General features: G+C 53.4%; 1 protein-coding gene across 4 annotated transcripts in view; it reads left to right on the forward strand.

The window, feature by feature from the left end:
• Positions 1-27,647, forward strand: part of CLPTM1 (CLPTM1 regulator of GABA type A receptor forward trafficking) — a 40,078-nt gene extending 12,431 nt beyond the window's left edge. For all 4 annotated transcript variants that reach the window (XM_017502422.2, XM_017502421.1, XM_037729223.1 and 1 more), the window contains 12 exons: positions 5,908-6,031; positions 7,208-7,366; positions 11,185-11,302; positions 18,621-18,706; positions 19,939-20,059; positions 21,280-21,524; positions 22,190-22,283; positions 24,752-24,942; positions 25,212-25,307; positions 25,598-25,733; positions 26,554-26,721; positions 26,921-27,647. In XM_017502422.2, coding sequence (XP_017357911.1) covers positions 5,908-6,031; positions 7,208-7,366; positions 11,185-11,302; positions 18,621-18,706; positions 19,939-20,059; positions 21,280-21,524; positions 22,190-22,283; positions 24,752-24,942; positions 25,212-25,307; positions 25,598-25,733; positions 26,554-26,721; positions 26,921-27,207 — 1,825 coding nt within the window. In that variant the 3' untranslated portion in view covers positions 27,208-27,647. The remainder of the gene's footprint in view (positions 1-5,907; positions 6,032-7,207; positions 7,367-11,184; positions 11,303-18,620; positions 18,707-19,938; positions 20,060-21,279; positions 21,525-22,189; positions 22,284-24,751; positions 24,943-25,211; positions 25,308-25,597; positions 25,734-26,553; positions 26,722-26,920) is intronic.
• The last annotated feature ends 222 nt before the right edge of the window (positions 27,648-27,869 follow it).

Consider the following 27,869-nt stretch of genomic DNA (forward strand, 5'->3'; position numbering starts at 1 on the left):
AAAAAAAAAAAAAAAAAAAAAAAAACTAAGAAATTAGCTGGGTGTGATGGCACACACCTGGAGTCCCAGCTATTAGGGAGGCTGAAGAGGGAGGATTGCTTGAGCCCAGGAGGTCAAGGCTGCAGTGAGCCATGATCATACCACTACACTCTAGCCTGGGCAACAGAGTGAGACTGTGTCTCAAACAAACAAAAACCTTAGGAAATGTATAGCAAAACAGCTGAAAAAAAAGAAAAAGCTCATGAGGCTGGGCATGGTGGCTCACCCCTGTAATCCCAGCACTTTGGCGGGCGGATCACCTGAGGTTGGGAGTTCCAGACTAGCCTGATCAACATGGAGAAACCCCATCTCTAGTAAAAATACAGAATTAGCTGGGCATGGTGGCTGGCGGCTGCTTATAATCCCAGCTACTCAGGAGGCTGAGGCAGGAGAATTGCTTGAACCCAGAAGTTGGAGGTTGCGGTGAGCCGAGATCATGCCATTGCACTCCAGGCTGGGCAGCAAAAGTGAAACTCCGTCTCAAAAAAAGAAGAAAAGCCTAATGATCCCTGATGTAGTCACTGATCCCATTCTAGACTAGAGCAGAACCGCCTGCCTGGTGTCCTCCAAGAGCGTCACACAGGACGCTGAGAAGCTGTGCGGGAAAGAAACCTCCCACTCTGTTGAGTTGCAGAACTGACACGTGTGCCTCAAAAATTCCTGCCAGGTGCCCTAGGCTTCTCAGTCGTGGGTCCCTGTCCCTCATCGTCTCCGCTTCACCTCCCCTCCCCACGGCCATGTAAAGACTTCAGATTTTCTTGTATGTCACCTTTTTTTTTCATGCTGTAAGCAGCTCTGCATGAAAATTATTTTTATCTTTCGCTTCATTTTTACATAAGAGGTAGCCTGTTTTACATGCCGTTCTGCTCCTTGATTTTTTTCATTAACAATATATCTTCGAAATCTTGCCACGTCAGTGCATAAGGGAGCTTCCTTCAGAGAGACGTTTTTAATACAAGTCACACTGTAGGCTAATTTCCTTTCTTAGAACTAGGCAGCATCAAACATCAGTTTGGGTGGGAGCTCAGAGACCATCTTGGCTGCAGTTCTTAAAATGGAATTCAGGGTTTGTTTTCAGGGGCCCATGAACTCCCTGTAGCTTGAGACTGATTATGTGGAAATGGCCTTTCTAGATAGCGGGTGATGTCTGTGGTTTTGAGCACATGTGGTTACCTGGAGTAGGAGGTGGAGCAGGAACTGGGTATATAAAGGAATGGGGTGGGAGGGAGAGTTTATTATATGTCTTTTCATATATTTAAGAGTTTTCTGAACCTGTGAATGTCAAATACCTATTTGGGGTGGGAGAGAGGATTTAATGTCTGTTTTCTTGGCTTCCTCAAGTACATCAGAAAGCATTAGAAAGGCCCAGTCTCTTGCAGGCCTGATGCATGGCTGAAGGGCTGTGGCCATGAGCCCTCTGAGAGGGTCCACAGAGCTGTGGGTGTGGATATACACAGATGTTCTTTGGGGGACTGGGGATCTGGAATCCAAAAAGGCCTGGCCTTGTTTAATATACGGGGACCTGGAAGCCCAGAGGGGTTAGGACCCCCGCAGGCCACACACTAAGCCAGGGGCCAAGCTGCCTGTGGGCATCCCAGCTTCACACTCTTTCTTGTTATATCCCCCACAGGCCACACGCTAAGCCAGGGGCCAGGCTGCCTGCTCACACCCTCCCTTGGTGAATTTACTAAAAGGGGAGCCTCTGTTGGAGGCATTGGTCTCACCAGAGATTGCCAGTTCCAGACCTTCCCCAGCAGTACGTATCAAGGACTACTCGGGGAGGTAGCAGATGGTTCAGCTGGGCCATGGCCCCTAGGACCCTGGACCCCAGGGTCTTGTGGCCTCTACAGGCAGAGGCAAGTCCCTGTGCCTGACCTTGCCCCTGATCAGGGCTCAGCAGGGAGGCACCCCACCCACACTAGAGTTCACTGAGTGTTTTTCCACTCCAAAGTTTTTGGTATGCCAAAAAGTAACAGTCATAGCTAAAACTTCCAAACCACCTATTGGGTATGTACCAGGCTCCATTCTGAGGAATATGTGTGTGTGTATTTCATATATATACACTATAAAACATATATGTATAATGTAATGCATTTAATGCTTGTAAACTACGAGATAGGCACTGTTATTATCTCCGTTTCAGCCACTGAAGTTGACCACTGTGGTCACAGTAAGTAGCAGAGCTGGGCTTCAGTCAAAGATATTGGAGTTTAGAAGCTGGGCTCTTAACCTGTTCTGCTATGTGGTCCTTTAATACTATAATTAATAAGTGCTTGTATCATTTAATAATCACATGGCTGTATGCAACCAAGAGACCTCCATTAGCACAGCAGAGGTTCATTTCTCTCTTATACACCAGTCTGGATGGAGGCAGACGAGGATTCTGAAATCTTCTGTGACCCAGACTCCTTCCTGCTGGTTGTTCCACCATTGCTAGGTTTTGCCCCTTATCCTCATAGCCCAAGACAGCTGCTGAAGATCCAGCCATCACATCCACATTCCAGGTGACAGGAGGGAAGAAGAAATCAAGAAGGAATATTTCTTCTCTTTAAGGACACTCTTTTTTTAGGATGAAGTCTCAATCTGTCTTCCAGACTCGGCCCACTGCAACCTCTGTCTCCGTTTCAAGTGATTCTCCTGCCTCCACCTCTTGAATAGATGAGATTACAGGTGTCCACCACCACCCCTGGCTAATTTTTGTATTTTTAGTAAAGATGGGGTTTCACCATGTTGGCTAGGCTGGTCTCGAACTCCTGACCTCAAGTGATACACTCGCCTCAGCTCCCCAAAGTGCTGGGATTGCAGGTGGGAGCCACCGGCCTCTTTTTTTTTAATCTTTTTTAGATAGCATTTCGCTCTTGTTGCCCAGGCTGGAGTGCAATGGCGCAATCTCGGCTCACTGCAACCTTCACCTCCCGGGTTCAACCAGTTCTCCTACCTCAGCCTCCCAGGTAGCTGGGATTACAGGCATGTGCCACCACGCCCGGCTAATTTTTTGTATTTTTAATAGAAACGGGGTTTCTCCGTGGTGGTCAGGCTGGTCTCAAACTCCCGACCTCAGGTGATCCACCCGCCTCAGCCTCCCAGTGTTCTGGGATTACAGGTGTGAGCCACCACGCCCAGGCCTCCTTTTGTATTTGGTATCTGTTGTTGCTGCTGGTTCTCACTCATAATGTCTTGTTTTCATTTGCACCTGGCTTATCTCTGTCTGTGTCCTGGGCATTATATTGAAAAGTTATTTCTAGGAATTTCAGGGCTAGGATGAGCATATTTTCCTACAGAGAGGATTACCTTTACTTCTGCCGGCTGCGTGGGGACATTACCAACACCTAGGTTTCCTTGTACCAGGTTCTGGGCCCAAGCTGCCCTGCGTGAGTTCTTGTCCCACGAGTGGCTTTGTATACTTGGCCCTGCGTACCTGGTGTGCAACTCCTGGGAATGGGCAGGCCGCCTGGTTCCCTCCTTCCTAGGGTGGAGGCTTGTGCCTTGCTGGGTCTTAGTTTCCTGTAGGGTAGGTCTCTGGTTACCTTATATGTCATATGTGCCCTGGGCTAGCTAACATTTCTTTTCTCTTTTTTTTTTTGAAACAGAGTCTCGCTCTGTCGCTCAGGCTAGAGTGCAATAGCATGGTCATGGGTCACTGCAGCCTCTACCTCCTGGGCTCAGGTGATTCTCCCACCTTAGCCTCTGAGTAGCTGGAACTATAGGCATGCTACGTGCTGCTATAACTGGCTAATTTTTGTAGTTTTTGTAGAAACAATGTCTGTGTTGCCCAGGTGTCAAACTCCTGGGCTCAAGCAATCCATCTACCTAGGCCTCCCAACATGCTGGGCTTACAGGCTGAGCCACCACGCCCAGCCTAGGCTAGCATTTTTGTCACCTATGAAAACACCTAGCAGATGTCCTCAGGCACATGAAGAAGCTTATAAGGCTCCTTTACTTTTTTTTTTTTTTTGCCTAGACCTGCAAATCCAAGATCCTTTACTACTACTTTTTTATTAAGACAGTTTTGTTCTTGTCTCCCAAGCTGGAGTGCAATGGCATGATCTCGGCTCACTGCAACCTCCTCCTCCCAAGTTCAAGTGATTCTCCTGCCTCAACCATCCCAGTAGCTGGGATTACAGGCATCTGCCATCATGCCTGGCTAATTTTTGTGTTTTTAGTAGAGACGGTTTCTCCATGTTGCCCAGGGTGGTCTCGAACTTTTGAGGTCAAGGAATCCGCCTGCTTCAGATTCCCAAAGTGCTGGGATTACAAGTGTGAGCTGCCGCACCAGACCCAATTATACTTTTAAATTTATTTGTGTATTTATTTATTTATTGAGACAGAGTCTTGCTCTGTCACCGAGGCTGGAGTGCAGTGGTGCCATCTCAGCTCACTTGCAACCTCCGCCTCCTGGGTTCAAGCAATTTTCCTGCCTGTCTCCTGAGTAGCTAGAACTACAGGTGCCCTCGACCACACCCAGCTAATTTTTGTATTTTTATTTTTATTTTTATTTTTATTTATTTATTTTTTGAGACGGAGTTTCACTCTTGTTACCCAGGCTAGAGTGCAATGGCGCGATCTCGGCTCACCGCAACCTCCGCCTCCTGGGTTCAGGCAATTCTCCTGCCTCAGCCTCCTGAGTAGCTGGGATTACAGGCACGTGCCACCACACCCAGCTAATTTTTTGTATTTTTGGTAGAGACGGGGTTTCACCATGTTGACCAGGATGGTCTCGATCTCTTGACCTCGTGATCCACCCGCCTCAGCCTCCCAAAGTGCTGGGATTACAGGCTTGAGCCACTGCGCCTGGCCTAATTTTTGTATTTTTAGTAGAGATGGGACTTCACCATATTGGCCACACTGATCTTGAACTCCTAACCTGGTGATCCAGCTGCCTCAGCCTCCCAAAGTGCTGGGGTTACAGGTGTGAGCCACTGCGCCCAGCCAGATTATTTTTAAATATATAATTAAATTACTGTCGGCTATAGTGGCCCTGTTGTGCTGTCAAATACTGGATCTCGTTCATTCTTTCTGTTCTTTGTAGCCATTAACAATCCCCAGTTCTGTGCTTTTGAAGTGCTGGGATTCCAGATTTTTTCTTTTAAAAATCTTAATGTTTATTATTTATTATTTATTTATTTTAGTTCACCCATCTGCACACTGAAGGGGTTCCAGATTCTGGTGTTTTTTTTGTTTTTGTTTTTGTTTTTTTTTTTGGTGGAATCTCACTCTGTCTCCAGGCTAGAGTGCAGTGGCATGATCTCGGCTCACTGGAACCTCCACCTCCCGGGTGCAATTCATTGTCTTGCCTCAGCCTCCTGAGTAGCTGGGACTACAGGCGTGTGCCACCACACTCAGCTAATTTTTTTGTGATTTTAGTAGATATAGGGTTTCACCATGTTGGCCAGAATGGTCTTGATCTCTTGACCTCATGATCCCCCTGCCTTAGCTTCCCAAAGTGCTGGGATTATAGGCGTGAGCCACCGTGCTCGGCCAGGGGTTCCAGATTCTTAGCATCCTCTTGGGGGATTTCGGGGGTTGGATGGCAGGTTTCCCAGTCTGAGGTTTCGAGAGTCAGCCTCTGCAGCCCTATGCTCACCAGGAGCTCCTGGAGGACTGAGTCAGGGGGTCTGCATGCAGACCAGGGCACTGCCACCCCCCCCCGCACTGTCAAACGGTGGCATCTGGGCTCTCTCCCCAGATGTGGTCTTTGGGGACATCTTATCTTCCTGCCAGCCCTGCGACTATCTTCTCAGGGGCTCCCTGACTTGGTCACCAGGTCCTGGTCAGGCGCTGCATGTGCTGAGTCAGCAGGAAGTCAGGTGGGTCTGTGGTGGAGAGCCAAGGCTGGGGGACTCACCACCTTGCTGCTTCTCTCCTCAGAATCTTCATCATCTGGGCCATTAGCAGCTGGTTTCGCCGAGGGCCAGCCCCTCAGGACCAGGCGGGCCCTGGAGGAGCCCCACGCATCGCCAGCCGCAACCTGTTCCCCAAAGACACTTTAATGGTAACTGCCGGGTAGTAGGGCAGAGTTGGGAGATGATGGGGTGAGGAGGTGCGGATTGTGGAGGAGTGATGTCAGCAGTCCGGACAGACCAGGTTCCTGATCACTGGCAGGTCTAGGAAAGCAGCTCCAGGGTTGAGGAACTCTGGGTCCATCCCCGTCACGTGAGACCTGTGTCACCTAAAGGAAAAAGCAAATACTTTTGGTTAAAATATCTAACCAGGGTCTTTGGATGTTATATTTCACAAGTATGTTCAGCCTTTAAAGGTTGCAGAGGGAGGTGTGCAAGGGAGGGAGTGTGAGAGGTGGGGAGGGCAGGGAGCCAGCAGAGGCTGTCAGGAGGTGGGCACAGAAGGAGGGGAGACCTGCACTTCCATAATGGGCTTGGGCATGGGCAGGGCTTCGGGAGCATCCAAAGCAAAAGCGTTTAGACCTGTCAGTCTAGACTTTTCTGAGCAAACATGGCCGTGGGGTCTTGAGAAAGGAGGAAGTTCTCGTTGGCTCACCGTGCTTTTTTCTTTTTTAAGATGGAGTCTCACTCTGTTGCCCAGGCTGGAGTGAGCGCACTGGTATAATCTCAGCTCACTGCAACCTCCGCCTGCCGGGCTCAAGTGATCCTCCTGTCTCAGCCTCCCGAGTAGCTGGGATTGCAGGCATGTGCCACCACGTCCGACTAATTTTTTGTTTTAGTAGAGCTGGGGTTTCACCTTTTTGCCAGGCTGGTCTCAAACTGCTGACCTCAAGTGATCCACCTGCCTCGGCCTCTTAAAGTGCTGGGATTTTAGGCGAGACCCACCGCTCCCAGCTGCTCACAGTGCTTTTGTAGTTCCAGACTGCTTTGTCCATAAGTCTGCAGAGCTCTGACCAGGAAGGCCCAGCAGCCACAAGGGCAGGAGATGATTGAGGGAGCTCCTGCCCCTTCTGCCCCTAAATTCTTGTTGGCAGACTGGTCCAGGTGTTCTTTGTTCATTGACTTCACAGGCTCAGACCAGGACAGACATGGTGGAATGAGAAAAGGGAAAATATGTTCTCTCTGCTGCTCTTCCTCTCTCCTCTCCCCTGCCTTCTGTAATTACTGTTCCTCTGAGTGTGCTGACCAGAGCTCTTCCTCTGTTCTTTAGCCAGCCTGCAGAGGCGCTGAAGAGCAGGCCTGACGCTGTTCCCTTCCCTTCTCAACAGAACCTGCATGTGTACATCTCAGAGCACGAGCACTTTACAGACTTCAACGCCACCTCAGCACTATTCTGGGAGCAGCACGACCTTGTGTATGGCGATTGGACTAGCGGCGAGAACTCAGACGGCTGCTACGAGCACTTTGCTGAGCTTGACATCCCACAGGTGAGGGGCAGCTTCTGGTTTCTGGCCCCATGGCTGCTTGACTGGCACTAAGGACCTTTCTTCCAGTCCACTCCTTTTTGAAGGTGTGTGGAATTCTGGCTTCAGGCTTGGGACCCTTCCCTGGGCTCACATCTCTGTGACCACAGGCGGGTCCCTGAGGTCTCTGGGCTTCACTTTCCCCTACCTGAAAAAGGTAGAGGCTGGGCACAGTGGCTCACGCCTGTAATCCCAGCACTTTGGGAGGCTAAGGCAGGTGGATCACCTGAGGTTGGGAGTTCGAGACCAGCCTGACCAGCATGGAGAAATCCCATCTCTACTAAAAATAAAAAATTAGCCAAAATGGTGGCACATGCCTGTAATCCCAGCTACTTGGGAGGCTGAGGCAGGAGGATCGCTTTAACCCGGGAGGCAGAGGTTACGATGAGTCAAGATCGCGCCATTGCACTCTAGCCTGCTCATCAAGAGCAAAAATCTCCATCTCAAAATAAAAAAATTAAAAAATTGGCCGGGCGCGGTGGCTCAAGCCTGTAATCCCAGCACTTTGGGAGGCCGAGGCGGGTGGATCACGAGGTCAAAAGATCAAGACCATCCTGGTCAACATGGTGAAACCCCGTCTCTACTAAAAATACAAAAAATTAGCTGGGCATGGTGGCGCGTGCCTGTAGTCCCAGCGACTCAGGAGGCTGAGGCAGGAGAATTGCCTGAACCCAGGAGGCGGAGGTTGCGGTGAGCCGAGATGGCGCCATTGCACTCCAGCCTGGGTAACAAGAGTGAAACTCCGTCTCAAAAAAAAAAAAAAAAAATTAAAAAATTAGCTGGGCCTCTGTAATCCCTGCTCAGGAGACTGAGGCAGGAGAATTGCTTGACCCTGGGGGCTAGGTTGCAGTGAGCCAAGATCATGCCACAGCACTCCAGCCTGGGCGACAGAGCGAGACTTTGTCTCAAAGAAAAAAAAGAAAAAGGTAGATAGGGGTGGAATTGGCCTGGGACCCTCCCAGCTACCTATAAGGTTGTGCAGTCCTCGACTTTAAACCAGTGAAAGATTAGTAATTGTCCTTGGGGATGTTTGCCTATCACTAGTTTATCAGACAGCCCTGTTTCAAAATGATATGAGTTTTGAGCAATTACTAAGTGCAGGGTACTAAAGTAGGCTGACCTGTGGAAACCTCCCGGCAACGCTGTGAAATAGGAACTGTGATCATTCTCATTTAACATATGAGGAAACTGAGACATAGGGAGGGAAAGTGACTTATCCTAGGCCATATCACATGAGAGATTCAAACTCAGGCTCTACAGCCGTGGTCTCTCACAGCCCCAGGATTAACTCTTGCCTCCTCCAGGAAGCCCTCCCTGATCCTCAGAGCACTCAGCCTTGGTTAAGTGCCCTCTCTGGGTTCTCACACCTGCTGGGCTTCCCCGTCCCAGCCCACTCTGGGGCCTCGCTGGGACAGGTCTTTCTTCTCTATGGGACTGTGAGCCTTGTGATGATAAGGCTGGGGATGCCTAGATCCCTTCTGTGTCCCCAGTACTGCCCAGTGTGGGACCGGGCTGAGAATCAACAAATACTGAACAAGGGAAGGGGACATCTTTTTGGGGCCTTCTTCAGCTGAGTCCAAGACAGCTGCCCTTGTTCCTTTCTCCCCAGGAGGCCTTCTCCTCATCCTTGGGGTGGAGGGCGCATTTCTGTCTGTTCTGTTTCTTTCTGGATGGCTAGAAGCAGAATGTGGACACAGTCATTCTTTTTTTTTTTTTGAAACAGAGTCTTGCTCTGTCACCCAGGCTGTAATACAGTGGCATGACACTGGCTCAGTGCAACTTCCATCTCCCGGGTTCAGACTGTTCTCGTGTCAGCCTCCTGAGTAGCTAGGACTGCAGGCACACACGATCACACCCAGCTAATTTTTGTATTTTTTTTTCTTTTCGGCAGGTGAGTTGCTACACACTCCTTAGCGGATTCCGACTTCCATGGCCACCGTCCTAATTTTTGTATTTTTAGTAGAGACAGGGTTTCACTATTTTGGCCAGGCTGGTCTTGAACTCCTGACCTCAAGTGGTCTGTTTTCTTTGGCCTCCCAAAGTGCTGGGATTACAGGTGTGAACCACTGCGCCCTGCCATCATTATTTTCTTTTTGAGATGGGATCTTGCTGTTGCCTAGGCCGGAGTGCAGTTGCACGGTTACAGCTCACTGCAGCCTCAACCTCCTGGGCTCAAATGATACTTTAGCTGGGACAGCAGGTGTGCACCACCATGTCCAGCTAATTTTTTGTGTTTTTTATAGAGATGGGGGTCTCAACATGTTGCCGAGGCTGGTCTCAAACTCCTGAGCTCAAGCAGTCCTCTCACCTCAGCCTCCCAAAGTGCTGGGATTACAGGCATGAGCCTGTAATGAGTGGGCTGGGATGGGGAAGCCCAGCAGGTGTGAGAACCCAGAGAGGGCGCCCCACCTGGCTGGACACAGACTTTCTAACCTGCACTGAGACGTGGCTCTGACAGAGACCTCAAGCCCAGCCCCCAGGCCTTGCTCCAAGATCCAAGGAAGGACCAGGGTGTGGCAGGCCCAGCAGGGGGATCTGCTTCCAAGGCCTTGGATCTAAGTCGAAGCTTCAGGGCTCTGGGTGGACTTAAAAGGCAGGAGAGCTGGGCACGGTGGCATATGCCTGTAGGCACAGCTACTCAGGAGGCTGAGGTGGGAAAATGGCTGGAGCCCAGGAGTTAGGACTGTAGTGCACCATGATCGCAACTGCAGATAGCCAGTGAGTTCCAGCCTGGACAACACAGCAAGACCCCATCTCTAAAAAAGGCAGGAGAGTGAGGTGAACACAATGTGGCCAAATGAATATGAGCTCTCCTCAAGGATCAGAGGGATTCAGCTCTGGGCTTTGTCTCCAGCCCCTGGGCAACTTGTCTCCCTTCTCAAAGCCTCAGTTTCCTCATCTGTATCAAGTGAGAATAGTCCCCCTTCCCTGGGAGGGGGAGGCAAGGAGACTTGATGAGATAATGAGGAAGTCTTGGGCAGACGGGCCAGCTGGACAGCAGCAGGGAGTAGTGCCCAGGATCCCAGAGACTGGATTTCCATCTGCGTACTCACCATACACTATGCGACCCCTTGGCATGAGCCCCATTTGCCTCATCTGCAAAATGGGGTGGTAATGTGACCCATTGCATAAGGTCAGCAAATGTTACCTGTGTGCTAACTCAGTGGATTAGGGAGCTACTGTCCGAAGCGCCCTGGGCAGGGTCTGGCCCGTCGTGGGAGCTCTGTTGGTCAGCTGCTTCTTCCTGCTGAGTGAACTTTTTTTGTGTGTGACAGAGTTTTGCTTTTGTTGCCCAGGCTGAGGTGCACTGGCATGATATTGGCTCACTGCAACCTCCACCTCCCAGATTCAAGCAATTCTCCTGCCTCAGCCTACCAAGTAGCTGGGATTACAGGCATGAGCCACTGAGCCACTGCACCCGGTCTCCTGCTGAGTGGACTTAATGAGAGCTTGTTGGCTGAGCTGTGTGCCAGTGCTCTGGGTAGTCCCTGCAGTGGTGCCCTCGGGTCAGCGCTGTGGGGACCTTGCATCATCCATGTGGGGCCCTGAGGCTCAGGGATAAGCTGAGCTCACATGGCCATGATAGGTAGAGCGGGGTCTGAGTCTGGCTGACTCCAGCGTTTAGCTCTCAACCACACAGCTACATGCCACACCTTGAGCACTCAGTAAATGGCCAGAGAATTGGGGGGAGGAAACTGCTGGGGGCGGGTGTCAGGCAGGGCTTTAAAGTGTCCTTCATCCCAGGTGCCCAGCTTGCCTACCTGACCTTCTGTCTCTTGCAGAGCGTCCAGCAGAACGGCTCTATCTACATCCACGTTTACTTCACCAAGAGTGGTTTCCACCCAGACCCCCGGCAGAAGGCCTTGTACCGCCGGCTTGCCACAGTCCACATGTCCCGGAGTAAGTGCTTTTCTGCAGCCAGGACCCACTGTCTAGGGGGCCAGCATCCTGGGAGCCTCCAGGCTGGTGTGATGGACAGCACATCCCAGGTCCGGGAGGGCAGGCTTGAAACCTGTGCTCAGAGAGGGTGGAATTGGCAGGGCAGGCTCAAGCCTCACCCACCCTTAAAGAGCCCTGTGGATGCTAAGCAGGGAGACCCACGGAGGAAGGACTTGGAGAACAGAGAGGAAATGGACAGAAAGAGCAGTTGGAGACAGGGACTCTTGGAGAGGAGGAAACGGACTTTATCAAGCTGGAGGAAGGGCCGGGGTGGATTGTGCACCGTAGGGGCCTGATAGAAGTAGATGATTAAAAATAATTCACCCCTGTAATTCCTAGCACTTTGGGAGATGAGGTGGGCAGATTGCTGGAGCCCAGGAGTTTGAGACCAGCCTGGGAAACATGGCACAACCCTGTCTCTACCAAAAAAGATACAAAAATTAGCTGGGTATGTGCTTGTAGTCCCAGCTACTCAGGAGGCTGAGTTAGAAGGATCACTTGAACTCAGGAGGTGAAGGTTGCAGTGAGTCGAGGTCACACTATTGCACTCCAGCCTAGGTGACAGACCGAGAACCTGTCTCAAAAAGATAGATAGAGGCCAGGCGTTGTGGCTCACGCCTGTAATCCCAGCACTTTGGGAGGCCGAGGTGGGCGGGTCATCTGACGTCAGGAGTTCGAGACCAGCCTGACCAACATGGAGAAACCCTGTCTCTACTAAAAATACAGAATTAGCCAGGTGTGGTGGCACATGCCTGTAATCCCAGCTACTTGGGAGGCTGAGGCAGGAGAATCGCTTGAACCCAGGAAGGGGAGATTGCAGTGAGCTGAGATGACACCATTGCACCCCAGCCTGGGCAACAAGAGGGAAACTCTATCTCAAAAAAAAAAGATAGGTAGATAGATAAAATTCAAAGAATAGCCTGGGCAATGTAGTGAGACTTCATCTCTACAAAAAATAATAGCCAGGTATGGTGGCGAGCACCTGTGGTTCCAGCTACATGGGAGGCTGAGGTGGGAAGATCACTTGAGCCTGGGAGTTTAAGGCTGCAGTGAGTTGTGATTGCACCACAACCTTCCAGCCTGGGTGACAGCAAGTCCACGTCTCTCAAAAAAAACCAGTAGTAGTAAAAAATAAAACTACCAGTATTCGCAGCTACTTGGGAGGCTGAGGTGGGAGAATCAGCATGCGTTTTGGACGGGACAAACATTCAAACCATAGCATTGTCCACCCTCTTGTTTTCAGGGGTTAATAATTGTTGGCATCTTTCTGCTTGCCTGGCTCTTTTTTTTTTTTTGAGACAGGATCTTGCCCTGTCACCCAGGCTGGAGTGCAGTGGACGATCTCAGCTCACTGCATCCTCCACCTCCCGGGTTCAAGTAATTCTTTCACCTTAGCCTCCCAAATAGCTAGGGCTATAGACACACGCCACCACGCCCAGCTAAGTTTTATATTTTTAGTAGAGACAGGGTTTCACCATGTTGGCCAGGCTGGTCTCAAACTCCTGACGTCAAGTGATCTGTCCGCCTTGGCCTCCCAAACTGCGGGGATTACAGGCGTGAGCCACTGCACCCAGCCTTGCCTAGCTCTTTGTGACCTTTTTCCTTGAGTCCTCTCTCTCCTGACTGGCAGCCGTAGAAATCTCTCACTGTACCTGTTTGAGCGGATCTGGAGAATGGCCTTCTCAGAAAGCCCCCCATTCTCCTGACAGGAATTCTGTGTACTCCACCCAGCTTTCATTTTATTGAGGACTATTCCAGACATTCCCTGTGGATTTGGTTAAGATCCATCTGGCTGGTTTTGGGTCGCACATTAGCAGACGGAATTCTGTTTGTATGAGTTAGGTCTTTCCTACTTCTTTTAGTATAAAAATGTCCTAAAGGATGACAATTTTTTTTTATCACCTATGCTGGATGAAATGAAAAGTTGATGACTTCTCCATGGGTCCCCAGCATTGACTTGGAAAGGTCTTGTGGAGTTAGTTGAGCCCTGATCTGAGTGAGTGCGTCTGCAGAATGTGCTATGTTGGTGTGTCCCACCCAGCTGGCGTCCATGTGGCGAGATCTTTGGAGAGCCGGGCAGAGGTGGCTTGAGGGGGGTGTGACCTACAGGGATGGCCTCTCAGATGCTTCCCTGCAGGGAACACACCAGGGGTCTGGGTTAAACAGCCTGATGCTTCAGAGGTTGCTCTGAAGGTGACCTAGCTGGGTGGCTCTTCACCGCATTCTTGTACCCCCGTTTGACAGTCACCTGATCACCCCGTTGATCCGGATCGATGGCAGTATTTTCTGTGGTTCTGTCTTTGGTGAATGTGATCCATGTTGTTGTGTGGTGAGGTTTGTTCACTATCAGTCTGGTCTGTAAAATAGAATCTGCAGCCAGTGAACCTGAAAAGGATACGATGATCATCCAGGCCCTCCTCTCCAGCCTTGGAGCTGGGACCCTCGGAGCAGGGACACAGAAGGACTTGGAGTGAGCCACCTACCAACTCCAAGCTGAAGGAGAGTGTGGGTTCAGAAAAGTCCCCTTTTGGCTGGCCAAGGTGGCTCACACCTGTAATCCCAGCACTTTGGGAGGCTGAGGCAGACGGATCACTTGAGGTCAGGAGTTCAAGACCAGCTTGGCCAACATAGTAAAACCCTGTCTCTACTAAAAGTACAAAACTTAGCTGGGCATGGTGTCATGTGCCTGTAATCCCAGCTACTCAGGAGGCTGAGGTGGGAGAATCGCTTGGACCCCAGAGGCAAAGGTTGCAGTGAGCTGAGATTGCGCCACTACCACTCCAGCCTGGGTGACAGAGTGAGACATTTCTTTTTTCTTTTTTTGAGAGGGAGTCTCGCTCTGTCGCCAGGCTGGAGTACAGTGACACAATCTCAGCTCACTGCAACCTCCGACTCCCTGATTCAAGCTGTTCTCCTGCCTCAGCCTCCCAAGTAGCTGGAATTACAAGTGCCTGCCATTGTGCCCAGCTAAGTTTTGTACTTTTAGTTAGAGACAGGGTTTTACTATGTTGGCCAGGCTGGTCTTGATCTCCTGACCTCATGATCCGCCTGCCTCAGCCTCCCAAAGTGCTGAGATTACAGGCGTGAGTCACCACGCCGGCTGAATCTACATTTCAAAAAGAGAAAAACCCTCCTTTTCCCCAAAAGGCGAATAATCGGTATTCTAGAGCAACTCCGTCCGATGGAGCTAGGATATGAGTCAGAGAAGGCATTAAAAGTACAGAGGCCAAGCACAGTGGCTCATGTCTGCAATCCCAGCAATTTGGGAAGCCAAAGTGAGAAGAGGATTGCTTGAGCCCAAGAGTTTGAGGCCAGCCCTGGCAGCATAGGGAGACCTAATCTCTACAAATGAAAAAAAAAGGTTTTTTTGAGATGGAGTTACACTCTTGTTGCCCAGGCTGGAGTGCAATGGTAACATTTAGGCTCACTGCAACCTCCGCCTCTCAGGTTCAAGCGGTTCTCCTGCCTCAGCCTCCTGAGTAGCTGGGATTACAAGCATACGCCATCATGCCCGGCTAATTTTGTATTTTTACTAGAGACTGGGTTTCTCCATGTCGGTCAGGCTGGTCTCGAACTCCTGACCTCAGGTGATCTGCCTACCTCGGCCTCCCAAATGTTGGGATTATAGATGTGAGCCAAAAAAAAAAATTTTTTTTTTTTTTTGGCAGGATCCAGGCCCAAAAAAAAATTTTTTTATTAGCCAGATGTGGTGGTACCAGGTGTGGTAGTATCCTCTGACTCAGGAGACTGAGGTAGGAGGATCACTTGAGCCCAGGAGGTCAAGGCCGCAGTGAGCTGTGACCAGGCCGCTGCACTCTAACCTAAGCAACAAAGTGAGACTCTGTCTCAAAAAGAAATATAAATAAAATAATACAAAAGTAAGGCCAGGAACATGATGGCTCACACCTGTAATCTGTAATCCCAGCACTTTAGGAAGCCAAGGCTAGAGGATTGCTTCAGCCTAGGAGTTCGAGACCAGCCTGGGCAACATGGCAAAACCCCTCTACTAAAAATACAAAAATTAACCAGGCATGGTTTCCTGTAATCCCAGCTACTTGGGAGCCTGAGGTGGGGAATCACCCGAGCCCTGGAGGTCGAGGCTGCAGTGATCACACCACTACACTATAGCCTGAATGACAGAGGGAGACCCTGTCTCACAAATAAATAAATAAAAAGATAAAGAGAAACAAGGATATTACAGTTATTAAGGTAATAAAACTATTACCCTAATAGTTTTATGGAGGCCAACATATTCTCATTTCAACATGTAATCAGTATAAAAAGTAAGGCCCTTTACGTTTTTTTCCCCTTTGCACCAGTTTTCAGAATCTAATGTGTGTGGTGAGGCGTAGTGGCTCACACCTGTAATCTCAGCACTTGGGGAGGTCAAGACAGGGGGATCACTTGAGGCCAGGAGTTTGAGACCAGCCTGGCCAACATGACAAAAAACACTAAAAATGCAGAAGTTAAGTGAGCATGGTAGCAAGCACCTGTAGTTCCAACTACTCGGGAGGCTGAGGCAGGAGAATTGCTGGAACCCAGAAGGCAGCAGTTGCTGGAACTGAAATCGTACCCGTGTACACCAGTCTGGGCAGCAGAGCGAGACTCTGTCTAAAACATAAAAAGGATCTAGTGTGTGTTTTATCACAGCACTTCTTGGTTTGGGCCAGCCATATTTGCAGTGCTCAGTAGCTGCATGTGGCCAGCAAACCCATACTGGATGGTGCAGCCCTAGAAGATTCTCCTCCAAGAAAGGGGGGTTTTTCCTCCCCATGGGAGCCAGGTCCATTGGTCTGGATGCCTCCAAGCTGCAGAATGTGTTCTCTGCCTGAGCCAAAGCCTCTGTGCCCTGTGCCTCCCCCTCTGCCAGCCAGCGCAGCCCTGTGGGGTCCCTCCTTCCCTGGACAGTCTGTCAGGTGTGGACAGGAGTGGAGTAAGTCCCCCTGGAATTTTCTCCAAGTCAACCCTTGGGTCCTGGCTTCTCGCCCTGGACACGGAGGAAGATTCCCAGTGACTGAGTAATCACAGAGATGATGAGGATGGGCCAGGCGTGGTGGCTCAGCCCTGGAACTCCAGCACTCTGGGAGGCTGAGGCAGGTGGATCACTTGAGGTCAGGAGTTCGAGACCAGCGTGGCCAACATGGTGAAACCCCATCTTACTAAAAATAAAAGATTAGTTGGACATGGTAGCTCATGCCTGTAATCCCAGCTACTCGGGAGGCTGAGACAGGAGAATTGTTTGAACCCAGGACTCAGAGGTTACAGTGAGACGCCATCTCAAAAAAAAAAAAAAAAAAAAAAAAAAAAAAAAAAAAAAGAAAAAAAAAAAGAACAAACAGACGCCATCTCAAAAAAAAAAAAAAAAAAAAAGATGGGGATGATGATTGTGCTGATAAGCAAATAAGCAGCAGACCCTGGGCCAAGAGAAAGTGACATCACTCACCAGCATCCCTTAGTTTGTAGGGCTCAGAGCCAAGATTGACCCCAGAGCCCCTGCTGTTGGCCAACTCCCTTTCTCCTTTCTCTGTCTTTTTCTGGTCCCAGGGGCAGGATGGAGAGTTGAGGGAAGGCAGACTGAGTTTTCCTTTCCAGTAGAAGGAACAGCTGAAAAGTCTCTGGGCGCGGTGGCTCACGCCTGTAATCCCAGCACTTTGGGAGGCTGAGGTGGATGGATCACAAGGTCAAGAGATCGAGACCAGCCTGGCCAACATGGTTACATCCCATCTCTATTAAAAATACAAAATTAGGCGGGTGTGGTGGTGCATGCCTGTAGCCCTAACTACCCAGGAGACTGAGGCAGGAGAATAGCTGGAACCTGGGAGAGGGAGGTTGCAGTGAACTGAGATCACGTCACAGCACTCCAGCTTGGGCGACAGAGCAAGACTCTGCCTCAGAAAAGGAAAAATACTTCTTTTTGGGCCGGGTGTGTGGCTCACGCCTGTAATCCCAGCACTTTTGGAGGCCAGAGCGGGCGGATCACACGCCACTGCACTCCAGCCTGGGCAACAGAGCAAGATTCCAAAAAAAGAAGAGTCCCCAGGCCACAGCAGAGGTTGGGGATGGAGCATGGGCATGCACAAGCCCCTTCCTCTCTGGCAGCATTCGGACAACGTGGCAGGGAGCCTGTGGCCAACTTGGCCTCTGCGAGAGGAAGTGAGGCCAACTCCTGGCTGGGGATTCACAGCCCCAAAGTGTTTCTCATGTTGGTTTCTCGTGTTGGTGGCTTCAGGCCTTCTCTGGAACTGTTTGCTGCCTGTTTATAGTCACGTATTCAGTTGGTCATCGCTGGGCCTGTGCAGGCGCTCCATGTGTGTTAAAACAGGCCCTGTACCTACCCACATCCCAGCACAGGGTTTGCAGGCCAGTTGCAGGGACAGACAGTAGTCAGGTAAACCACCTGGTAGGTGGTTTTGGAGAGTGGTGAAATGTTGTGAAGTAAACAAAGTTGGCAGGAGAATGACTGCATAGCCTCAGTCAGTGGGGCGGCCAGGGAAGCCCTGTGGAAGAAGGACATTCTACCAGGGACTTGAACGCCACGGAGAAGACAGGCCACAAAATTGTGTAGGGGCATGCGTTCCTGGGAGACGGGGCAGCACGCCCGAAGGCCCTGGGTCGGCATATTTGAGGAGAAGTGGAAGGTGGTGAGGGTTCAGAGGTCACCGGGGCTATGGTGAGTGTCGGGTTCCAAAGCTGCAGGATGCCAGGATCAGTCACTTGTTTTTATTTATGTATTTGTTTTTACTTTTTATTTTATTTATTTGTTTTTTTGAGAGGGAGTTACTCTTGTCACCCAGGCTGGAGTGCAACAGCATCATCTCGGCTCACTGCCATCTCCGCCTCCTGGGTTCAAGTGATTCTCCTTCCTCAGCCTCCCGAGTAGCTGGGATTACAGGCGCCCGCCACCATGCCCGGCTGATTTTTGTATTTTTAGTAGAGACAGGGTTTCACCATGTTGGCCAGGCTGGTCTGGAACTCCTGATCTCAAGTGATCCGCCTGCCTCAGCCTCCCAAAGTGCTAGGATTACAGTGCCCTGCTGAGCTCCGGTTTCTGCCTGAGGCATTTGGTGATGGTGGCGTCCCCATGACGATGGGGAACTGGGATTGGTTGAGGTTTGGGGAGGCTGTTCTGGTGTTCCAGGTCACGTTGCTCTCTGCAGGTAAGTGCAAGGTGGATGCCAGGAGACCATGAGCCACTACTGGTGGCCAGGGGTCCAGGCTCCGGAGGCTGCAGATGGCAGCAGATCTCATGTCCCCTCCTTTCCCCACCTGTCACCCACAGTGATCAACAAATACAAGCGCAGGCGATTTCAGAAAACCAAGAACCTCCTGACGGGAGAGACAGAAGCAGACCCAGAAATGATCAAGGTAAATGGGCAGGGTTGGCAGGGCCTATAGGGACCAGCCAGGCCGTTCACAGCTCGGACCAGACCATTGGGGCTGTCATCTGTCACCACTGAGCCACTGTGCAGGCTCGGTGACGCTGCCTCCCCTCCCTGAGCACTGGGCTCCTCCACTGGTAAGTGGGGTTAGGAGGCGGCTGCATCTCAGAGAGTAGGGAGGATCCCAGACAAGGTTACCTGGGCCTACCCCATCTCTCCCTAAAAAGAGAGAGAGAAAAGAAAGAAAGAAAAGAGACTTCCCGTGCTGGCTCACTCCTGTAATCCCAGCACTTTGGGAGGCCAAGGTGGGAGGATCGTGCTTGAGTCCAGAAATTTGAGACCAGCTTGGGCAACATAGCAAGACCTCATTTTCACAGTCCCAATTTCCCTGGCTCAGTCTGACAGCCAGGAAGTGGCAGGGCCAGGACTCTCACCCACACAGCCAGGCCCCAGAGTCCAAGCTCAGCCTGGCACCAGGCAGGCACACGAGAATATGGCTTTAGTAGGAACTGTAGGATTAATAGTTGCTGTCACTCCTGGTGGGCTGCGGAGCCGGACTATTAATCTGTGGTTCACCTGCAGTGGGCACTAAGAGCCTTCCTGTCTCCGCGGGTGGTCCTGCATGGGAGGGGTGGTCCTTGCCTCTGCCTCTGCAGGCATTGGTTTTCTGCACTGTGGGGTGGGAGGATCCTGTTGGTGGCCGGAAGAGTCATGGGGGCAGAATCTCTAAGCCCAGGGAGAAGATCCTTCTGCTAGCAGTTGCTGTGGTGTCTGATATTCTGCTGCCAAGGGTGTCAGGGGAGGTGTCTCATGCCTATAATCCCAGCATTTTGGGAGGCTGAAGCAGAAGGATTACTTGTGCCCAGAAGTTCAAGACTAGTCCAGGCAGCATAGTGGGACCCCATCTCTCCCTAAAAAGAGAGAGAGAGAAAAGAAAGGAGGAAAGGAAAGAAAAAGGCTGCCCATGGTGGCTCACTCCTGTAATCCCAGCACTTTGGGAGGCCGAGGTGGGAGGATCGTGCTTGAGCTCAGGAATTCGCGACCAGCTTGGACAACATAGCGAGACCCCCATCTCAAATAAATAAATAAATAAATAAATAAATAAATAAATAAATAAATAAAAAGCAAAGATAAAGATTGTAATGGGAACCCTTGGGAGGAAGTGAGCAGAGGCTGACGGTCCCTGCCTCTGAGGCCCTTCCCTCCATGTCATCTCAGAGGGCTGAGGACTATGGGCCCGTGGAGGTGATCTCCCACTGGCACCCCAACATCACCATCAACATTGTGGACGACCACACGCCGTGGGTGAAGGGCAGCGTGCCCCCTCCCCTGGATCAGTGTAAGTTCCCAGCCCTGCCGGCTGCTTGCAGAGGCCTCTGGGAGGGTGTTTGGGGCCCATCTCCTTACCTTCTCCTGGCCCCGTCCCCCTCAGAGGAGGGCTCCACCCTCCTAAGCTCCCCACCCTGTCCTGTCCCCTTCTCATGCCCTCTCCCTGTCCCACAGCCCCACCCCTGGACTGACCGCCACACACCAGCATCGGTCCACACACAAGTCCCATCCAGCCCACAGACTGTTTTCAGAAAATTTTTTTTTTTTTTTTTTTTTTTTTTTGAGACGGAGTTTCTCTCCCGTTACCCAGGCTGGAGTGCAATGGCGCGATCTCGGCTCACCGCAACCTCCGCCTCCTGGGTTCAGGCAATTCCCCTGCCTCAGCCTCCTGAGTAGCTGGGATTACAAGCACTCACCACCATGCCCAGCTGATTTTTTGTATTTTTAGTAGAGACGGGGTTTCACCATGTTGACCAGGATGGTCTCGATCTCTTGACCTCGTGATCCACCCGCCTCGGCCTCCCAAAGTGCTGGGATTACAGGCTTGAGCCACCGCGCCCGGCCTTTTCAGAAAATGTTTATCACTTGCCAACTTTGGAAATGGAGGCAGTATCACTTAAAAGCCACAATTTGGCTGGGCGCGGTGGCTCACGCCTGTAATCCCAGCACTTTGGGAGGCCGAGGCAGGTGGATCACGAGGTCAAGAGATCGAGACCATCCTGGTCAACATAGTGAAACCCCGTCTCTACTAAAAATACAAAAAATCAGCTGGGCATGGTGGCGCATGCCTGTAATCCCAGCTACTCAGGAGGCTGAGGCAGGAGAATTGCCTGAACCCAGGAGGCAGAGGTTGCGGTGAGCCGAGATCGCGCCATTGCACTCCAGCCTGGGCAACGAGAGCAAAACTCCGTCTCAAAAAAAAAAAAAAAAAAAGCCACAATTTTTGGCTTCTTTTATAAAACGGGGTTACATGGTCACCCATGGGGCAGCCATGGGCTGGAGCTGAGCCACCACTGCCCCCTTCAGTGGAGAGCTGCCTGCCCTTTGCATGTGGTCCCCTTTGCTGAGGTCAGGGGGCCCTTTAGCTCCTCATAGTGTGGCCTAGAAATGTCCCCTATCCTCCATTCTCTGTAGAGGGGCCCTGTTGGGTCCCTCCAGACATATGAGGCCCGTGGGTACCCTGGCCTCCTGCCCGGGCCAAACGGTGCCCCCCTGCCCTATGTGCTGCAGATGTGAAGTTTGACGCTGTGAGTGGTGACTATTACCCCATCATCTACTTCAATGACTACTGGAACCTGCAGAAGGACTACTACCCCATCAACGAGAGCCTGGCCAGCCTGCCGCTCCGTGTCTCCTTCTGCCCGCTCTCGCTCTGGCGCTGGCAGCTCTATGCCGCCCAGAGCACCAAGTCGCCCTGGAACTTCCTGGGTGATGAGTTGTATGAGCAGTCAGATGAGGAGCAGGATTCGGTGAAGGTGAGTGTGGGCGGGGCTTCCCGGCACCTTCCTGGGCGCATCAGGCCAAGGGGAAGTGCGCCCAGCTTGGGCTGTGGGATCTCCCGCCTGGCGCTCCTCTGCCCACAGTTTCACAACCTCCCAGGTCCCTTCTCTGCAGCGAAAGGAAGTGGGCCTCCAGTCCTCCGGCTCTAGATGACTGGGGGTCCTCTCCCCAGGCTGTTCTGATGGCTTGGCCAGGCCCTTTGGGTCCAGACCCGTCCCTGCCTCCTTCTGTCTCAGACCCCGTCTCCCTGGCATGGGCTCCGACTCTGTGTGTCTGCCCTCTCACTGGGTCCTGAAATGCTGGCCTGTGTCTGTGGCGTGAGGCTCAGCTTTGCCTCCTGGACTGTCATCACTGTTGGGTCTCTGCTGCTCACTCCCAGTGTCCCTTCATCCTCTCGCTGCAGCGCCCCCTCAGTCTCTGCCTCTTCCCCTAGTGCCATCTCCCTGTCTCTTCTGTCTTTGTGAGTCACCGTCCTCTCTGTCCCCATCTGCCCATCTCTGATCCAGTCTCCTCCCAGCTGGCCCACCCTCACCTTACCCTCTCCAGGCAGCCGCAGGGCAGGTCTCGGGACAAGAAGGGAGCCAGCTAGTGAGGGGGCTCTTGGGCAAGGGCGGGCTGTGCTCACAGGTGTCCCCTGCAGGTGGCCCTGCTGGAGACCAACCCCTACCTGCTGGCGCTCACCATCATCGTGTCTATCGTTCACAGTGTCTTCGAGTTCCTGGCCTTCAAGAATGGTAGGAACGGGACCAGGGCCAGTGAGGGGCTATGGAGGGCAGGGGACAGGGCTTGCCCCCTTCCTCTTCCCCTTCCTACCCACATGTCCTCCCGCTGCTTAGGGTCTCTCAGTCCCACTCTCCAGAGGCCTAGTAAGCTGGGGAGGGGCAGTGGCCCTAAAACTCCCAGCCCAAAAATTCCCATCTACCGGGTGTGGAGCTGAGGGAGGGGCTGGCCTGCCTCTGGGGCAGAGGACAGGCTGATACTGCCAGGAAGCGGGCTGGGGAACTCCAGAGCCAGGAGCAGGGAAGCCCCGGAGCTGCTCCGCCGCCCTGCCCGGCAGGCTGCCCGCCTCAGGAGGCAGCTCAGGACTGAGTAGACAAGGCCTGCCCGTGTGGGAAGGAGGAACACTGTTTTCCAAAGGTCCCTAGGTCCTAAGGCTGACAATGCTGATGGCGGCATTTGAGGATAAGCGGCCACATGCCAGGCACTGCCCTGCGTGACCTTGAGCTAGCTCCCTGAGCCCTACAGGAGCCAGAGGCTCAGGGATGTTACTCGCCCAGTTACGTGGTTCTGAAGGGGCAGATGGTTCCAGCCCCAACTCTTACCTTCTAGGCCCTGCAGGCCACTTCTTCCTTCCCTCGAGCACCCCAGTCTGAAGGGGGTGGCTTTCTGTCTGCAGCTCCTGGAGGTGGCAGGAGGAACGAGTAGTCGTATTCCTGGTACTGTAATGCTATTGTTGGCGTGGCGGTGGCTCTCGCCCGTGATCCCAGCACTTTGGTGGGAGGATCACCTAAGCCCAGGATTTGGAGATGATCACCCTGGGCAACAAAGTGAGATTCTGTTTCTACACAAATTTCTTTTTAATAATTACCTGGGCATGGTGGTGTGTGCCCGTGGTCTCAGCTACCAGGGCGGCTTGGGCCTGAAAGGTCAAGGCTGCAGTGAGCCATGATCACGCCAGTGAACTCCAGCCCAGGCAACAGAGTGAAACCCTATTCCAAAAAAAAGGATGCTCTTTGCTATTTTTTTTTTTTTTTTTGAGACAGCGTCTCGCTCCGCTGCCAGGCGCCAGGCTGGAGTGCAGTGGCACAATCTTGGCTCACTGCAACCTCCATCTCCTGGGTTCAAGCAGTTCTCCTGCCTCAGCCTCCTGAGTAGCTGAGACCACAGGCGCATGCCACCTACACCCAGCTAATTTTTGTGTTTTTAGTAGAGACGGGGTGTCACCATGTTGGCCATGATGGTCTCGATCTCTTGACCTCATGATCCACCCACCTTGGCCTCCCAAAGTGCTGGGATTACAGGTGGAATACACCGTGCCCGGCTGCTCTTTGCTATTATGGAGAGCTGTCATCTGGAAGAATGCAGTGTCATATGGGCACAGGAGCCAGTGCTTACCCCAGCCAGCCATCTACCAGCTGTCCTGGGAGACAGGACCCTTCTGCCTAGGAGCTGGCTTGCCTGGGGTCCAGTAAGAAACGAGGCACGAGAAAGCTGGTTCCTCACCTAATGTCACGCAGCAGGGGGCGCAGCCGTCACTTGGCACAAGTGCTGTGTGGCCTCCCTGGTCTAAGGAGGGGCTTGGGCCTACCCGTCCCTACCAGAACCTGGTCTCCCGACCCATTCTCAGTTGGGACAGGGGTCAGTCTGAGGGGTGGGGAGAGTGGAGTGAGCCTTTGGAGTGTTTCAGAGCTCTGGAATGTGGGGGAGCTCAGGGATGGGGCGGGGTACAGATGGGCCAGAATTCACAGCCCTCACTCCCTGAGTGCAGAGCTGGCTTTGACCCTGCAGGCCTGCAGACCGGGCTCTACCACTGTGCCACAGACGTGGTGGCTCAGTACACATGCTTCCATCTGGAGTCCTGTGGCTGCAGTGAGACGCTCAGCCAGGCAGGGTCAGAGAGGGGTGTCCATGGTGAGACCAGGGCTTAGAGCTAGGAGCTCACTGATATGGATCCCTGGCAGCATCCAGGCGGAGCACTGGAAGGAGCTCCAAACTGGAGCCCTTGTTTGTTTCCTGAGCCAATTCCTTCACGGTGTCAGGGTGGGGGCCTGGAGGAGGTGGTCTCGAAGCGCATGCACAGGTCTCCTGCCCAGGGGAGGCAGGCTGGCACCACAGTATAGCACAGACCCAGCATCCCTCCAGATTCTGCCATGCCAGGCCACCAGCCGTTAGCACCTGGCACGTGGTGAGCCCCATCCATGGCAGCAGTCGCTGTCACCATCAGTCAGGGGACTGCACCCTGGGGTGCTGGGTGCTGACGTCCTATGGGAGGACTCCAGGGGTGCTGCCTATCTAGTGCCCTGGGGCCACCTGATGAATGAGAGCACCTCCCTGGGAGAGAAGAGTCTTGCTCAGCACCCATCCTGAGGACCCAGCCCCGCCCCAGGGTGTGAGGAGGCTGCAGGCCAAGGGGGCCTGAGGGAGCTGAAGGAGGGTCTTGGCAGCTCCTCAGCCTCCCGTTTCCCCCACCCCCTGCACACAGATATCCAGTTCTGGAACAGCCGGCAGTCCCTGGAGGGCCTGTCTGTGCGCTCCGTCTTCTTCGGCGTTTTCCAGTCATTTGTGGTCCTCCTGTACATCCTGGACAACGAGACCAACTTCGTGGTCCAGGTTAGCGTTTTCATCGGGGTCCTCATCGACCTCTGGAAGATCACCAAGGTCATGGACGTCCGGGTAAGACTGGGGCACCGTGCTGTCTCTGGGGCTGGGTCTGCAGGGGTTGGGAGGGGGTAGTGTGGCCCAGCCAGACCCTGGAGCTGGCCCCTGGGGGATTCCCAGCGCGTGCCTCACTCCCAGGACTGAGGGGATTTTCTCACCAGGGGATTTCTTGGGTCACAGATGGGGCAGGGGAACTGGGAACGGTGGGGAAGGGCAGGGGCTGGTTCTGGCTTGTGGGACAGGAGACAGCCTGGCAACTGACCATGGCCACCCCCCGTCCACAGCTGGACCGGGAGCACAGGGTGGCAGGTATCTTCCCCCGCCTGTCATTCAAGGACAAGTCCACGTATATTGAGTCCTCGACCAAAGTGTATGATGATGTGAGTGTCCGCACAGTGGGCCCCTGGGGGTTGCCTCCAAGTACCCACATGCGCCCGCGGGACCAGGGGCCGGCCATCTCCCTGCTGGGCCCACACTTTGTGGCCTGTGTCCCATCGTCTGTGTCACCCACCTGCCATAACTGCTTCCTGGTGGAGTTCAGAGTCCCAGGGCTACCTGGAAATTCCCCCTGCCCAGCCTGCCAGACCAGGTGTGATGGGCGAGGGCGGGGAGCAGGGCTGCCAGGCAGGGCCGAGGGGCTGGCTAAGGGCCCCACCCTGTGGCCCCACAGATGGCGTTCCGGTACCTGTCCTGGATCCTCTTCCCACTCCTGGGCTGCTACGCCGTCTACAGCCTTCTGTACCTGGAGCACAAGGGCTGGTACTCCTGGGTGCTCAGCATGCTCTACGGCTTCCTGCTGACCTTCGGTGAGCGGCACGGCCGCCCCAGGAGAGAGCAGGCCTCCTGCTGGCCGGGGCTCACAGCGCAGTGTGGGAGACAGACCCATCCCCAGACAGGGACAACCCAGAGTGGGGAGAGCTGGGAGGTGGGGAGCCCAGAGGGCACACATGGTTCCATCCGAGGTCAGAGGGCTTTGGGGAGGACATGAACAGTATGCTTCAGTTCCATCCTCGGGGGAGCTTTCGTCTTGGGAACAGGACGAGTAACCAAGTGGAGCTGGGCGCAGTGGCTCACACCTGTTATCCTGACGCTGTGGGAGGCCAAGGCAGGAGGGTCACCTGAGCCCAGGAATTCCAGACCAGCCTGGGCTAAGTGGCAAGGCCCAATTTCTACAAAAAACACAGACATTAGTGGGGAGTGGTGGTGTGGGCCTGTAGTCCCAGCTACCTGGGAGGCTGAGGTGGGAGGATCCCTTCAGCCCAGGAGGCTGAAGTCGAAGTAGCCATGATTACACCACTGCACCTCAGCCTGGGCAACAGAGTGAGACCCTGTCTCAAGAAACAAAATCGGGTGAATCACAGCCAGTAATGAGTACTGTGAAGGGCAGAGTGGTGGAGGGGATGCACATTAATAGGGGGTTCCTCTGAGGAGAGGACATTTAAACCGAGGCCTTACATATCCAGGGAGGGGCCGTGTGGATGTGACCAAGGACTCCACCAGCTCAGAGGCCGCCGGTAGAATGTGCCCGGGTGTAGGAAGTGGCGAGGGGCTGGTATGGCCGGTACAGAGCATGCAGGGGAGCGGCGGGGGAGGCCGTCTCTCCGCTCACGGTGCCCCTCACTGTAGGCTTCATCACCATGACGCCCCAGCTCTTCATCAACTACAAGCTCAAGTCCGTGGCCCACCTGCCGTGGCGCATGCTCACCTACAAGGCCCTCAACACTTTCATCGATGACCTGTTCGCCTTTGTCATCAAGATGCCTGTTATGTACCGGATTGGCTGCCTGAGGGATGGTGAGGCCCAGCGGGCAGGTGGGGGCCCCAAGGCAGGCTTCAGGGCCCAAGTCTGAGGGGGTGCCACGGCCCCCCATGCCCCATGGGGTGCTTAGTCTCAGGGGGCTCTGCCCTGCCCTTGCATCACGCCCTCTCTGCCCAGGCCCACCTGGCTGTGGACCAGCCGGTCCTGACCTCACTGCCTCCCACCCCCCCCCAGATGTGGTTTTCTTCATCTACCTCTACCAACGGTGGATCTACCGCGTCGACCCCACTCGGGTCAACGAGTTTGGCATGAGCGGAGAGGACCCCACAGCCGCCAGCCCTGTGGCCGAGGTTCCCACAGCAGCAGGGGCCCTCACGCCCACACCTGCACCCACCACGACCACCACCACCAGGGAGGAGGCCTCCACGTCCCTGCCCACCAGGCCCACCCAGGGGGCCAGCTCTGCCAGCGAGCCCCAGGAAGCCCCTCCAAAGCCAGCAGAGGACAAGAAAAAGGATTAGTCGCAACTGGTCCTTGCCTGCTCCGGCTCCTGGTGACCACCACCCCTGTGCCCCGGCCCCCTTACCCCCCCTCCCTGTCGCCCTTTCCCTGGACAGATCAGGCCAGGGTGGCGGGAGGCCCGCCTCGGGCCAGGGCCCAGCGTGTGACGTAGGGGCCAGGGCAGGCCAGGGCTTGTTTGTGGAGGCGCCGTCTGTCCCTCTGTCCCTGTGTGTTTCCAGCCATCTCGCCCTGCCAGCCCAGCACCACTGGGAATCATGGTGAAGCTGATGTGGTGCTGCCGAGGGGGTGGGCGGGGGTGGGGCTGGGGCCGGGCCCCCCTACGGGATGCCCACGGCCGTCCATCATCTTGTCCCTCATCCCTCAACCACATCCCCCCGACCGCCGCCCTTTAACACAGTCTGGATTTAATAAATTCATATGGGTGTTTAACTTAAACTCAGCACTGCCCCTCCTCCTCGTGCTTTCCTTCCTCTGCCGCCTTGGAGAGCAGCTTCAAGCAGGGATGAAGTGACTCTCCTGGGTCCAGGAAGGAGACCTGCAGGGTATGGGGTGTGGAAAGGTGGGGATCGTAACCCTGTGTCAAGAGCCACACCTGGCGAGGCAGGTGGATTACTTGAGGTCAGGAGTTTGGGACCAGCCTGGCCAACATAGTGAAACCTCG

Source organism: Cebus imitator, unplaced genomic scaffold (assembly GCF_001604975.1).
Source record: "Cebus imitator isolate Cc_AM_T3 unplaced genomic scaffold, Cebus_imitator-1.0 Scaffold296, whole genome shotgun sequence".
Lineage (NCBI taxonomy): Eukaryota > Metazoa > Chordata > Mammalia > Primates > Cebidae > Cebus > Cebus imitator.